Source organism: Aptenodytes patagonicus, chromosome 5 (assembly GCF_965638725.1).
Source record: "Aptenodytes patagonicus chromosome 5, bAptPat1.pri.cur, whole genome shotgun sequence".
NCBI classification, from domain to species: domain Eukaryota; kingdom Metazoa; phylum Chordata; class Aves; order Sphenisciformes; family Spheniscidae; genus Aptenodytes; species Aptenodytes patagonicus.
This window is the reverse complement of record NC_134953.1, coordinates 24,096,599-24,111,738: the sequence shown is the minus strand read 5'-3', so window position 1 is coordinate 24,111,738 and position 15,140 is coordinate 24,096,599. Positions and strand designations below refer to the sequence as shown.

Below are 15,140 nucleotides of genomic sequence, written 5' to 3'. Positions count from 1 at the left end.
CATTCTCCTAGAGAAGCTGGCGGCTCATGGCTTAGACAGGTGTACTCTGCGCTGGGTCAAAAACTGGCTGCACGGCCGGGCCCAGAGAGTTGTGGTGAATGGAGTTCAATCCAGTTGGCGGCCGGTCATGAGCGGTGTTCCCCAGGGCTCAGTTTTGGGGCCGGTCTTGTTCAATATCTTTATCCATGATCTGGATGAGGGGATCGAGTGCACCCTCAGTAAGTTTGCAGACGACACCAAGTTGGGCTGGTGTCTGCTCGAGGGTAGGAAGGCTCTGCAGAGGGACCTGGACAGGCTGGATCGATGGGCCCAGACCAACTGTATGAGATTCAACAAGGCCAAGGGCCGGGTCCTGCACTTTGGCCACAACAACCCCATGCAGCGCTACAGGCTTGGGGAAGAGTGGCTGGAAAGCTGCCTGTTGGAAAAGGACCTGGGGGTGCTGGTCGACAGCCGGCTGAACATGAGCCGGCAGTGTGCCCAGGCGGCCAAGAAGGCCAATGGCATCCTGGCCTGTATCAGAAATAGTGTGGCCAGCAGGAGCAGGGAAGTGATCGTGCCCCTGTACTCGGCACTGGTGAGGCCGCACCTCGAATGCTGTGTTCAGTTTTGGGCCCCTCACTACAAGAAGGACGTTGAGGTGCTGGAGCGTGTCCAGAGAAGGGCAACAAAGCTGGTGAAGGGTCTGGAGAACAAGTCTTATGAGGAGCGGCTGAGGGAACTGGGGTTGTTTAGCCTGGAGAAAAGGAGGCTGAGGGGAGACCTCATCGCTCCCTACAGCTACCTGAAAGGAGGTTGTAGCCAGGTGGGTGTCGGTCTCTTCTCCCAAGTAACAAGTGATAGGACGAGAGGAAATGGCCTCAAGTTGCGCCAGGGGAGGTTTAGGTTGGACATGAGGAAAAATTTCTTTACTGAAAGAGTGGTTAAACATTGGAACAGGCTGCCCAGGGAAGTGGTGGAGTCCCCATCCCTGGAGGTATTTAAAAGATGTGTAGATGAGAAGCTTAGGGACATGGTTTAGTGGGCATGGTGGTGGTGTGTTGACGGTTGGACTTGATGATCTTAGAGGTCTTTTCCAACCTTAATGATTCTATGATATTTCAGAGTTTATATGTGAGCGAGTATTTACAATGAATACTACTCAGAGCAGCAGAACCACAGCATTCCACTTTCTGGGAGGTAGAGATAAAAACCAAGAAAGTGTTCTCTAACCATCATGAAGTGTTGGCAACTCTAACACCATGTGGATGCTCAGTCCTTCAGAAGCTTAGAGAGAGACTTAGAAATTGATCCTGAAGCAGAAGCAAATGATCCAACATCTCTGAATAACATTACCAAGTAAATAATACTATTTAGAATGATCCATCAAGTTAATGTGGACAAGAAACTCACACTTGCCTGCCTCGTGCAAAAAGAAAAACTGCAGAAGAAAGGAGACTGGGGGTGAGGGATGGAATCCAGGCTACCTTTTTCATCATGCTGTTAAAAAAAAGATAATTTACTTCATGTACCTATTACGAGGTACCACAAACAGTGTGGGACCTGTAAGAGTTGCTAAGCAACCAGTTACCTATTGTTTTTTCACTCTTTTCCCCACATTATGAAAGAACTAATGGTAAATACATTTGGTGTGTCCCTAGTTAGTCCTACGTTGTTTCTAAGACGCCCTGGGTATTGTGGAATGTCCACTCCAACAAAGCCAGTCGGGATTAGTCCCGAAGCCTTAAACTCTTGCACTGTGCTCTGTGGGTCAGAAAAGTTCATTTATTTAAGTTGCTAGGACACAGACTGCAAGCAAGAGCAAGATTTGGTAGGTGAACATATGTAGAAAGTAGTTTACACCACCCTCATTTTATGTTGAGCAGTCTGTAGGTAAAGGGGCGTCCTAAAGGGAAGATCTAAGTACTTTATTCCTCCACTGGCCTTGAAGGGTGTTACTAAAAGAGCACTCATGGGACTACACACTGAAAGAGGAAAATTTTACTGGACACAGCACGTCATTTGTCAGCCTGTCAAAGATTTAAAATGACACAGTCCTGCCCAATTCTGTTTTCTCCGTCCTAATCTAATGCCTGGTTTGTTTTTCTCCAACAGAAATGAAGACTTGCGCTGGACATAATTGCATGAAGCTGGTCTGAATTATACGAGCACTGAAGTTGAAGATGAAATAATCTTAGTTTGATTTCACATTTAAACTTAATTCAGAGTCCCAAACATCTCTTCCGCTTTTCTATGATAGAGACCATTTATGCCTTCAAATTACATCAAGTATATAGATATATTTATGCTTACCATAAGGTTTTTCTTCAGTTACTTTTCCTGTAGCATCTAATGTATCAGTAGCTTTGCCCAGTAGTCCGATGGCAGTGTACTTCTGGGAAGGAAAAAGAGAGATTAGTGAGTCAAGTCTTCAAGGTTGTTTCTTCTCTTTCTTTTTTTTTTTTTTTTGTAAAATAAAGACTGCAAGTACCAGGTACTTCAAATCAGGACAGGAAGAATACTACCCGAATAGTCAATCCAGCAACTTTGGGTAAGCAAAAGTAAAGATGAAAAGACATGGAACTAAAAAATTAAATCCTGCATTACATGCACCTATGATTTCAGTTTTAGAAACCCCAGGAAGAAGCAACATGAAATCTAACTTTTACTATAAATACATCAATACCATAAAGAAAATAATAGGGCGGTAAAATCAAAGTCTCCGTGGGGTGTCCTACGTCACTGTTGAAGCAAGGTACATAGAGTACCTTTCATGCACAATTCTTCTGTTCCTTCACAATTAAAAAAAAAAAAGACACAAAGACCTTTACTTGTGAAAGCAAAACACCCACTTCTGAGACAAAGCATTGCAACAGTTCTGCCATGAAATGCAGGGATATGGAATAGCCTAAAGCTGGAGTTTTGAACATCTGAAGTCTGGTAAGGACCTTGTGACCAGCACAAGGAGTGCAAGGCCACTGAGTGACATCTCTGCTCATCATGGGTTCTCTGAATATTACACAGTTCTTCTCTAAAGAATTCTTCAGTATATGTGTAGCTTGCAAGAAGGAATTAACCTGTTCCCAGGCCAGTAGCTCTTGTCCTTACTGCATTTCACCTGATGCCCTTCTCTTGCACATTTTCACCCGAAGTACTGCCAGGCTGTGGGCATATGGCAGAAACTGCTGAAGCTGACAGAAGGCTTCCCATGAACCAGCTGCCCTGTGTCTTTTCACAAGGCTGCCAACACATGAAGACTCACTCTGTAACATGAGTTTGGGTCAAGTCTGGAGATACCTTCAGGTATTAAAATCCATGGTTTGACCCACTGCCTATCCCATTCCATTCCATTTCCCTCAGCCCTATGTTAAGTCCAGGGGCCTTCAAAGTAAAGCATTTATATAGCCTGGGAGAGAAAAAAAATCAAGGTGTTCAATGAACTTACTCCCAACTGAGCTAATACAAATTTGAACCAAGTCGTAAAAAGATGTATCTTCTAGAAGTTGGTTGACCAAATTCTACTGGAACACATCCGAACAGGTATAAGCACGAACATTTTACTCTTTGATGCAATGCATCCTTTTTCATGTACTTGTGAAGTACAAACAAGCTCAAGTAATAATAGTGTAGGCATATAAATCACACCTACAAAATGGGACTACTAAGACATACCTTGATTTTGTTCCGCGTGACAACCTGCCACTTGAATGTATTTCTTCGAGCAACTGCCACGAAATGGAAGCAGCAGGAATAGTCAGACAAAAGGCAGTGGGGCGCGGACTTTAATATAAAAATAACTGTATTCTTTGCTTACCACATTAAGGCTACCTTTTTCCTAAATACTGCAAATGTCTGAATCCCCTGACAACTCTGCAAAATTAGGCATTTTAATATCAAATTATTGAAGTTTACATATTTTTGGAATGCATGGAAAAGAAATGACAGGAAGAATGGATGAAGGCTGCTCCACAACAATTATTTAAATAAACTTTAAAGTATATTATCTGCTTTTAGGACCACAAAATTGCCTGCTTTCCGAGACATTTAATGATCTAGTTCTTAGCATTGCTAGAAAGAGACACTATTCAGCAATTATTCTAGAGGTTAATAAAAACATGTGAGCAGATCTTCATAATTCTAGCATGATGAATGATCTTAGCACTTCAGTAAAACTCTAAATCTGAAAGTTTGAGACCTCACACACTGTCTTCAGATGTTTCCAAATCAAAGCACTGATACTACTTCAGTTTGAATTACCTTCTTCCTCTTAAATCTGGGTTTGGCTACCTTGCTTCAGGCTGTCTATTACAATAACATGTCATATTTGACCTCCCAGCAACGGAGAGGCAGTATCATCTGTTTATATGTAAACACAAACTGTATGAACAATACAATACAAATCTCAACACTTGACTTCCCCTTTAATTTCTGCAAAAAGGGCAAAAAGCCATCCAATTTGTATAAGGAGCCTCCTTAAAAATTAGTCACAAATCCCCATTCCTTACAGGAGCCTTTAAAGAGTCACAAAAGACTCAAGCCAGCAATGCAATAATCCACAAAGGCGGCTATAACAGGTCAGGAAATTAAGAATTACAGTTGGTTTATGATCAGTCTCTGGAGTGCCCTTGGGTATCTACAATTATATATCATAATTCTTACTAGCCACTTAATATGGTTTACTTCCCCTTTGTTAGTGTGCAGGACCTGGAGCTTGTAGAAGATAACATGAGAGTCCAGACTTAATCTATCGTTCCTCTTATTTTGTGTCAAAATTCAGCATTAACTCTCTTTAGACTAACTCACACTGCCCTCAGAAGTGCCCAATGGTCATTTAATAAGTCTTTAGTGACCCTTTCTCACCTGTGTTGGCAATCATTTATTTCTTCCAGTTTTATGAAATACATCTAGGGGCATTCTTCCTGTACTCTTAAATTACAAATCACTGCAGGAACACAGACAGCAAATGCTCACAACCACACTGCCTTCAACCCACTCAACCTGAAACAAAAAAAGCAAGGTAGTAGGTGTTGCAGGCAGTGGAAAAGCCTAGCAAGTGCAGACTGTGACAGGAAACATCCCTATATTGGCAGCTCGTCAGAGAACGCTCTGCCAATCAACAGCCCCTACGTCCTTGCCCCCTACTCATCTCAAGAGACCAGGACCCAAACCATTTAAAGATTAAAAGCAGCACCTCAGCTTCCCTATGGGATTCCACAGCATGCAAGTGTAGTGCATTAAAAGCTAAGATCAAGCATTCCCAGTCACAACTTGCAAGCACTGCAGCATCATGCATTAATTCCAACTTCTAATGGTGGTCTGCATGGTCCCAAAGCAGAGTCTCACAATTGTACAACAGTACAACAACCCTGAGGGCATAAAGACCTTCCCAAAACTATCCTGCATTAGGGAATGGCTACATCTCTCAGCCATCCAGAAAACCATTTTCTTAACGTTATGGCAACTGAATCAAAAGGCAGCAAAGTGATCAGAAGCCCTCAAGTATAAGCAACTCTTTCATTCACACTAATGAGGAGACAGCCTTAAGAAGATGCTTTACAGTGACAAGCCACTGCACTCTGTCATTGATGATGTAATGCGAAAACTCTTGTCACACAGACTGGGGAACATGGTAGATGTTACCTCAACAAGACCAGGAAGACAGGGAAGTGCCCCAGCAGCCATACATTTACTACTATACCCATGACTAGAAAGAAACATGCCATAAAAGCCAGGACTGGAGAAAGAACAGGTTGACAGGAACCCCTAAGAAACAAATTACAAACCCTCTAATAGATCTGACAGATCTTGGGAAGAGGAATTTTGTTTGAGAGTCACAACCACAGGGCATAGTCAAAATTCTCACAAACAATAAACCATGCGATGTTTACAATATGTTTTAGTAAGTGAATAGCTATCATTTGGCTTTTTCATTTCATATCCAATTTCAGAGAAATCCTTATACTAACACAGAAAGGGAAAGTATATCCATAAAAAGAGAGTGGAAAAGGCAAGGCTTTGTGAGTATACATATTTAACTGTGAAAGGAGGAAGAGGAGGTAAAGAAAGAAGAATCCCCTCCCATTAGAGGGGTTGTACAGCCAGCATAGCTATTAGCTGCACAACCCACCTGGGGTGGCTCCTGGAGGCTGAAGCCCCTGGGCTGACTGCCAGGCATGTCTGCTCCACTTATCAGTGCAAATGCCAGACAGACCATGGAATGGAGCTGTTTTAACTGTTAATATATCAAAGTTTTATTTGGAAAGAAGCCAGAGACTTGAAATCTTAAATTATAACATGTTTTAAAAGCTTTTTCAAACACAGAGAAGCAACACTTTGGAAGAGCTAGACAGAAACACAAGTACTTATGAAATAAGGTCACTAGTAGCTGTCAGGAAGATTTTAAGATGGCTCCCACTGCAAGAATTTCCCAGGCAAGCAAGCTCTCTGGAAGAGACAGTTCATAAGAGTTCATCCAAGGATGACCCATTTTCTAATCACAGCAGCAATTGAACACAGAAGTGTAAAAGGAAAATAAATAAATAAGGGCTACAGTCCCCTGTGCAAGAGACTGAAAACTGGGAAAGAGAAGCCATATTCGATAGAAACAGAAAGTCAATTTATGTAAACTGATGTCTGCATGTGACTGACAAGTTTGAGGGAACATAAAACAAAACAAACAAACAAAAAACCCAAAAAACAAGTGCTCTAGAGAACCTGAAGGAAATCAGAGCAAGCACACAGCAGGCAAGCACTGATCAGAATTAGTGCTCCTGGGCCTAACCCATTCAGTCCACATGCTTGGTGCAAGCACTTACATTTTTGTAGACTTAGGCCACTGAGATAGTGAAGAGGTCTTAAATGCTCAGTTTTAGTGTGACATTCAGTTTGTGTGTAATGATTTCTAAAGCACAAGTAAGGTGCTCTGGATTTAGTATTTACATAACTTATTTTTGCTGTTTGTATAACATTAGCAGCTACCAGTGGTTTCCAGTATGCTAATCATCCACCAAAACAGAGAAGTACAGGAGGTAGACAAATAAGCTGGGGGAAAAAAAAAAAAAAGAGGGTTGCCATAGCTTGAATTATTTTCCAAAACAAAACACTCTCACTAAGCAGATTCCAATATATTAAAAACACAGAGCCCTAATCTCTTAAAAGCAGGTTGCACAGAGGCAAAAATAAAGACTGCAAGATGAGGGAGGAGATCCGTATTTTATGATAGAGCAAATTATCAAACACCAAACGTCCTCTTAACATACACAAACATTACAACTTCTATTCTCTACCGCTCTTTTTTTCCTCCTAAAAGAAAAAGCTGACTTTGTGCTAAGCCTGCACTAAATTTTATTTACTGCTGGATGCTGTAATTGTACTGTCATTGCTGAAGAACTATCTGATCTTTACTCTTGGACTAACGGGATTTTCTGACCTCTTATGTCAGCTTATTTAAAAAGTTCAAACATATGGGGTGACTAGATTTTCAGTGTGAAGAACTAGAACCACCTGTAATAGGGGAACCCACAGAAGATACTTTACCTGGAGTTCACAAAAGCTTTAAGGTGGCAGCTAAAAACTGTAGCAAGTTTAAATTTTGGTGTTAGAGGGAGGGCAGGAAAGGGGGAACAATCCCAACAGGAACACTAGGTCATCCGAGATAGCACCATGGCCACGCACTGCTTTATAAACACAGTACAGGCTCACAACATCCAAGAAGGGATGCAGGCTAATGTGCAAAAGTGGCTGCTTGTAACCCACAGTCTCTTTATGCAAACCTTTCTGACACTTCCTCTCTGTGGAAACCTATCACACTCACCAAAATGCCTCAGGTTGGCTCTTAAATTTCATCTTCAGCTTCAATACCTGTTCTTTACCTGTTTCCTCATTCTGTCTTCTAGCACCTACACCACAGATTATACAAAATAAACAAAGACAACCTTCAGCTTTTATCTGAGAAACAGAGTTTTAAGGAAATGCATAATTCGCTGCCCAGAAATATAAGACAGTCCTTCCAGAGCGGTAAGACTTCATAGCTATATACAAATTCACAAATAAAATTGAATGCATGAAAGCCTTCAGGTGAATTCAAAGACACTGCTAAGGCTAAGATGCAGTAAATTCTAAAAGGCAGTGCTAAGACCTTTTCCAAATTACTAGAAAGGAACACTACAGAAAACAATGCAGAATGGCTAGTTTAAATCTGTTAAAATTTTTTTTTTCCTGTGGTTTTTATTAAGAAAAAGAAAAAAGCCTTGCTGTGTTGCAGTCTTGATTTTTTTTTTTTAATGAATGCAAGCAAGAACTGTACATGTAGCACAGACATATACACAGTTATAGAAAGGTCAAGAGGAAAGAAGGCACCACTGACCTCGTGAATGGAAGAGCAGAAAAATCACACTAGACATGCTCTTAAAATATTCTGCATTTTTGGAGGAAAGAGCTTCTGCAGCACAATAGGTGCAATCTCCTCAAGATTTTCAACAGTTCAAAAAAAGTGTGAATATTAATAGAGCATGAAGCTGAGCTATTAATAGATTAGACCTCTGGGGTGAGCATAAAAGAGGCTTGAGCAATACACAGCATTTTAAGACAACTTACTAATGGTACCACTGCAGAAAAGTGTATATCTATACTATCTAACAGCTTCTTCTTCTACAACTTTGTTTTGAAGATACTGGGCAGGGCAGGAAAGGGTAGATACTCAAATCAGCCTCTTCTCTTCTTATGATTTGTTACCAAAAAAGCAGGTTAAAAAAAATGTATCATATGTTTTGCAGTAACAGGTAATCAAAGATGTCGACAGTGTGTAACATGTAAGGGGCACATTAAGACCATTTTATCCAGCTAACACTTTAGCCCTTCCTGATTCCTGCATCCTCCACTGTGCGGGCTTAACATTCTCTCAGTGCATCTTGTTTTGTACAGACACCACTTCAAGTTTTTATAACACCTTCTACACATTCTCAAAACACATAAAAATCAACATTCATGCATTTTCCCAGCCTTCCTTTTATACAAGCATTTTCCTTGCGACAAAATAAGGAAGACAACCGTACTTTCATAAACTGACATTGATCTCTAGTTAATATCTTGAGGCATTCAGGGAACAAGAAATTTGTTGTCACTAATGTAAAATAGTACACACAGGATAGAAACCAATGCTAAGTTTGCATAAACAACGATGGGTCTCTGAACCAACCTCCTCTGCTCTGGAAAGAGGTCGTGGAACTACAATATAAAGTTCTGGTTCTGCAAGAACTTTCTCAGGTGTCAGTAGTGGTTAAAAAAAGCAAACTATTATAGCGGTACTTGGATATAGCTGTTACAGACTACAGACATAAGTAGGACAAGTTTTATTACTAGACATGACATCTTTGCACTGTATTATGCAAACATACAAGGAAGCATTCCTTGAAAGTTTGCACAATACCGTAACAAATACCATGTAACAGAAATGTCAAGACTTCTCTGTCCTATAGCTGTATTTCAGGAATGTAATATAATTCGTCTAATGCACAAAACGATAATGAAATGGATGAAATTAAGCAACCACTGCATGTCAGGAAGAATTCACCTAGCCAGTCTACAAGGGCTGAAACACACGCATCTGCCCATGGGTTAACATCTCTCATAAAACAATCACTCCATGTCTGATCTGCCAGTCCTGTTCCTCAAGGGAAACCTATAAAACACCTTTCAAAACAAGCCTGGGAACTAAAATTCATAACTCCACTGGGTTCAGAAAAAAAAAACATGGGCTCAATAGAGATACTGGATTTATGGCACACTATAACGTTACCTCACACTAACCCCTTCACATGCCACAATGTATAATCTACCAGGCTCTCTCTTTCCCCTAGGAGATAACCTTATCATGTCTTTCTTTCCTCTCCTACCTCCCTTGTAAGGAAACAGTAATTTCTTTGGGCCTGAAGAGAGGCAAAGTAATGACATTTTGTGTAGCTACAATCCATTTTGCTTAAATGAGCAGGTCACATACTGCACTCTTTTTTGTTACCTTTCCCATCCCACAAATAGAAACTCAGTCAGACCGTTGGTTATTGTGGATGGGATACCATAAACGAAGAGGTGTGAGAATGTAAAAGGGCATGAACCACAGAGTGAAAAATGAGAAGGTGTTGCAGATGAAAAATTTCCTAGGGAAAGAGCTAAAGAGCAAACAAATCACTTTTACTTGGATTCCACCAAGACAAATATAGACAGTTGGATATGATAATACTGCAATTTGGAAGAAAAAGCCCAACTAAAACCACAGATGAAAACAAGCAAGATAGGATCTGAAGAATCATCAAGCAAGCAGTAACAGCCCCCCTCGCCTTGTAACTGGAAGCTTGGCTGATCAGTTGTGAACAAAACCTTGCTACCCCACATAGGAGATGAATAAAATAGAGTAAGAAAACAATTTAAGCAGAGAATGAAATGCAGCCCATCAGTGTGGAACAGTCTTGGGGTCTTACCTATAACTGCTTGCCCACCCAGAATTGTTGGTATACCATGCTCACAAGCATTTCTTTCAGAAATGGTCTAAAAGATACCTACTTCACTAAACTCTAAACAAATCTGAAATACACTTAGTTTTAAAATCCATGGCTTCTATTTTAGACCTGAGAAAGGACTTGCATATCCAAACACCTAGTTTTCCATACTATACCAATTAGTCTAATAAAAAGTATTACCACTACCCACAAATCCTGCCCTTTCAAGAGAATGTTAAAATTATCAGAATATGAAAAAGCAGACAGAACACAACACTACACACTGCATAAATAGGTTGTTTTGGTTTTACCAGCTCCAAAAGAAAGCAAGATGAAGCAAAGAGCTCAGCTGGTGATATTATAAAGAAATTTTTAAGATCAGAAGTAAGAGCACACACTACCAAAAGGATCCTTCAAAAGGAAAGTCAACTCAATTTTCTTGCACTCATAACTCAAATATATGAACTGGAGCACAAACTGCTTTCGAAATACATTACCAAAAAAACCCCAAACCCCACAGCGAAGCTCTTTAAAAAGAAAATTAGGATTTCCAAAGAAATAGCACTTACACCATCACGGTGTGCATGTTAATGTGCAAACACACAAATGTTGGCAGAAGAATAGAGGTCTCAGAGATACCAAGTTCTTATAAGACTCCTGAAAACAGACAGATAGAGTAAATAAATCTATTACAGCTTCCACTAAGAAAAAGGCTCCAGAGGGAGCCCCACTGTATTACTGGATACCAAAGAGTCCACATGGGGCTTTGGTGTCTAACGAGCTGTACACAAACGAAGTCACAAGAAAAGGCTTCGTTAGTTCTGCTCCTTATAGAACTAATAGATGTGCTTTTTAATGCATTATTAATTCACTGAACTCATTGCCAAAAGATGGAAGCTAAGGAATTAATTAAAAAAAAAATTAATTCAGGGAGAAAGCTAGCAACCTTTATATTTGAGAAGTTAAGGGATACAAATTAAACCTAATTTTTAGGACAGCAAGATAATCACAGGAGGTAAGGAAACAACCTTCTTTATGGACACTGTTCTGCAGCACCTGGTGCTAACCCTCTAGAGAAAAAATTTTGCAATATGCAAACTCTAATCCCGGAATCACACTGCAAGAAGTAACTTACACGTCTCTCAGAAATTCTCTTATGTCATTTGAACCAATTCCTGCTCAGGTAAGCCCTCTCTCATAGGATACAAGTGTGACTGGCAAGTTTTGAGACCTGGTCGCTGAACTAGCACTCATTTTCCATCCAGGATTTGTAAGAACTCAAAAGTTTTCCAATTATAATAAATCGAAGTTGTCACCTATCAGATCACTGATGTATCTTCATTCTGCCCATAATCTCTTTTTCTCCACCTAGTCCTTGTGATCATTTGGTGTTTGGGTCCTACTCTATCCAGTAATTTTTTTTTTTTTTTGGATAGTGTTTCATTCTGGAGAAGCCACAGCTTTTGAGATTAAATTTTCTATTTTAACTAGCCCCTGCCCAAGCTTGTGCAACCAGTGCAAAGTACTCAGGCAATTCCCCTCACGTCACTGAGCACTTGGTGTTTCAGATTATATGTGGACCATGACAAGAAGTTGCACCCTCAGACAAAAACAATATGCCCATGCTTTCTGCTCATCGAAATGCAGTGATTTCAAGCACAGTTTCATGGATGGCCCAATTCTGGCTTCATTCACACTAGTATGACTCAAATTCTGTTAGGGTGAACCCAGATGTTATCCCACTGAAAAACATGCAAATTAAGCATGGAACTGAATTCTGAAAATTTCAATTATCCTGTTTTATCCCACCTAAAAATAAAGGCTGTATGTGTTGGAAGACATCTCCCCCCAATGGAAAGTATTTGAATAATGAAGAATTTCACTGCTTATTGATCTTCCCTTTTTTCTTCTCTGATGAGTCCCTGATTATTTCCATCATTGCTTCTATGTAACAGAACATTCTGGTAGATGAGAGGTTTTAAAACAGGATTACCTCTTTGGAAACTGCTAGCCAGCATTTTCTAACCCATTCCCCCGCCCCCCCCCAATCACTTCTACAGTGTGTTTGAGACAGACTAGCCACCCATAAGACTGAGTCCTTCAGAAACAATTTACCATAATAAAAATTGGTCCATCTCCATCATATTGATTTTACTGGTGAAGCAGGAAATATTTTCTCATTCTACCATCTTTATTTTGCAAACACAATAAAACAATTTCTCTTAAAATGCTGCAGTGCAAAAAGTCCAAGCAAGACCAAGTCCAAGTCCCAGAACGCAAGAAGGAAAAGTGATTCTCCTATGGAACATGTATTAAATGCTCAGTATTTAAATTCCAGATCCAAGAGGATTCAGCTTCTCCCCCTCACTTGGAACATTTGAAAGAAAATAAAGCAAACAAACAAAACCTAAGCCAGCTTGCACATATTTTTATTTCTGGATAAATATTAAGAATTCAATGAGAAATCTGGAACCCTAAGTAGGTATTGCCCTTGGCTGCACACTTCTATTTGTTTTGAGTTAATTCATAAGAAGGTCAAACCAATGGACAACCAGATTTACACTGAAAGAGTAACACTCCTTGTATAATGTATGAATTGCAAATCGAGTGATAATGTTCAGAGCTGCCACACAGAGTCAGGAAAGTTTCACACAACGTTTGGGAAAAAGTCAGAAATAGTCCAATCTCTGACAGAGCCACCATATGGAGTTTACTGCAGTAACATACGTTTTGGCCACTCAGCATAGCTCTGCTGCCAACAATGATAGACTGAACTATTTCTTTACAAGATATATTCCTACAATCAAACAGTAAATCCTAACCAGAGAGGCTCAGACAGTTCATCTGAATCTTTATAGTAATAAAAGGAACAAAAGAAAAACATCACACTTGAACAAACACTTCAGCATCCACAATGGTAAAAAAAGATTAAATAAAGAGTATAAACTCCTAGCACATGGCATGGGATGCAAAAAAATACTCAAACCTATTTAGAGAGTCATGGATTTATCTGTATCAGATCTCTCACTACATTGTGAGCCTTTGTTGTCAGTGTGGTCAAAAAAACAAATAGGTAGATATCTGTGGGGGATCCTTCAACTTCCTTAAGCCTCTCAAGTTATTGCATGCCTAATTTATTGAAGTATAAACAGAAAATAGGAAAGCAGAGACAAGACAAGCTCCAAACGAAGGCTCATGACCACCATGCCACCTGGCATGGATGTTAGCTACCTCACACTCCCCACCACATCAGAACACGCAAACAGTTGCAGTGGAAGAGCTGATCTACTGTAAGGATGTAACTTTGCTTGCCTTATTGAATCATGTACACACAGCCTATACCAATCTAAGGCCAGGTGAGAGCTGATGGATCTAGCTGGGGCAGCTTACTGGACCGCCCCCACTGCCCATTTCTCCTCTGTGTTCCCCTCCCTTGTCCATCAGCAGCAGTTATAAGCCTTCTTGAGCTATCTGGGCACAACGTTTGGCTAGACAACACTCCTACTGGCTACAGGACTTCACAGTGAAGTTGCCAAGGAGCTTGCACATACTGTTGTCTGCCAAAAAGGTTGAAACTACTTCATCACAACTGTTTCCACTATGAAGATCAGCTTAAGAGATACTTCAATTGCTTTACGTGTTTTTTAAATCAACAATTTTCACACATTTAGCTATGATGACTTAATTTAGCTGAAGTATCTCTGCCGTTTTTTAACTTAAAAGTTCTTGGTAACTGCTTACACTTCCATTGTAAATCCAGCTCCAGCTGCTTACTGCATGTTTCAAAATGCAGATGCCTCTGAAATCTGGTCCTATAAACCAAATGCAAACCCTTTATAGTCAGTGCAGAGACTGACACTGACTACCGTAGTTTTGGATCAGACGCTACAGCTACGTCTTTTTATCCTGGTTGTATTCTCGTCTGTCAAATTATTTTCCTTTGAGTTGAACTGAAGATTGCCAATCAAATTCTACCTCAAGTTATCTGTTCAGCACCTGTAAAGATCTTAAGTGTTCAAACCAGAAGAGAAAAATAGCAGAATAAAATGCATTAGAACGGCTATCAATTTGCTGAGCCCACTATTGACTTTCCCTGAGTATAAGATGAAACCTGGAAGGCTTAATTGATTTCTGCATCTGTCATTCTTTCCTAAACTTCTCATTTAAAAATAATGGCTAAAACCACAGAATTTTACTTGCAAAGAAGGAATCAACACTAGTAGATTATTCTTGGGAGTACATGCACTTGTTTGTGTATGTAACACCTACAATCTGGAGTACACTCACTGAAGACAGTACAACTAATCAAAAGCAGCAATGAACAAGATTGCTATCTGTCAGGGCTCCAGTCTGGATTATCTCATGCAGCCACAGGGCTTTTGTTACCTTTGGCTTCTTACATGTGCCTATCCATGCGTTTGTAGAGCACCCATCTACAGGAGCTGCAATCTGGAACAATAGCTACTATCACAAACACAACACACTCTTAATTCCAAAAGGTGCCTCATGGTATTTAAGAAGAGAGAAGAGAAACAAAGACCATCTGTTACTGCAAACTAAGTAACAATTATTTTATCTACAGATAAGGAAAATGACCAAAAACTGAACCGTCATACACAATTACATCCCAAAAACATAATTTACAGTGCCATCTTCATTCCAGTTTTT

The 15,140-nt window shown here is 40.1% G+C and overlaps 1 protein-coding gene across 1 annotated transcript in view; it reads right to left on the bottom strand.

Moving 5' to 3' along the window:
• Positions 1-15,140, bottom strand: part of TRUB1 (TruB pseudouridine synthase family member 1) — a 37,390-nt gene that overhangs the window by 16,350 nt on the left and 5,900 nt on the right. Inside the window, 1 exon segment of the mRNA XM_076339088.1 lies at positions 2,293-2,374. Within this exon segment, the coding sequence (XP_076195203.1) occupies positions 2,293-2,374 (82 nt within the window).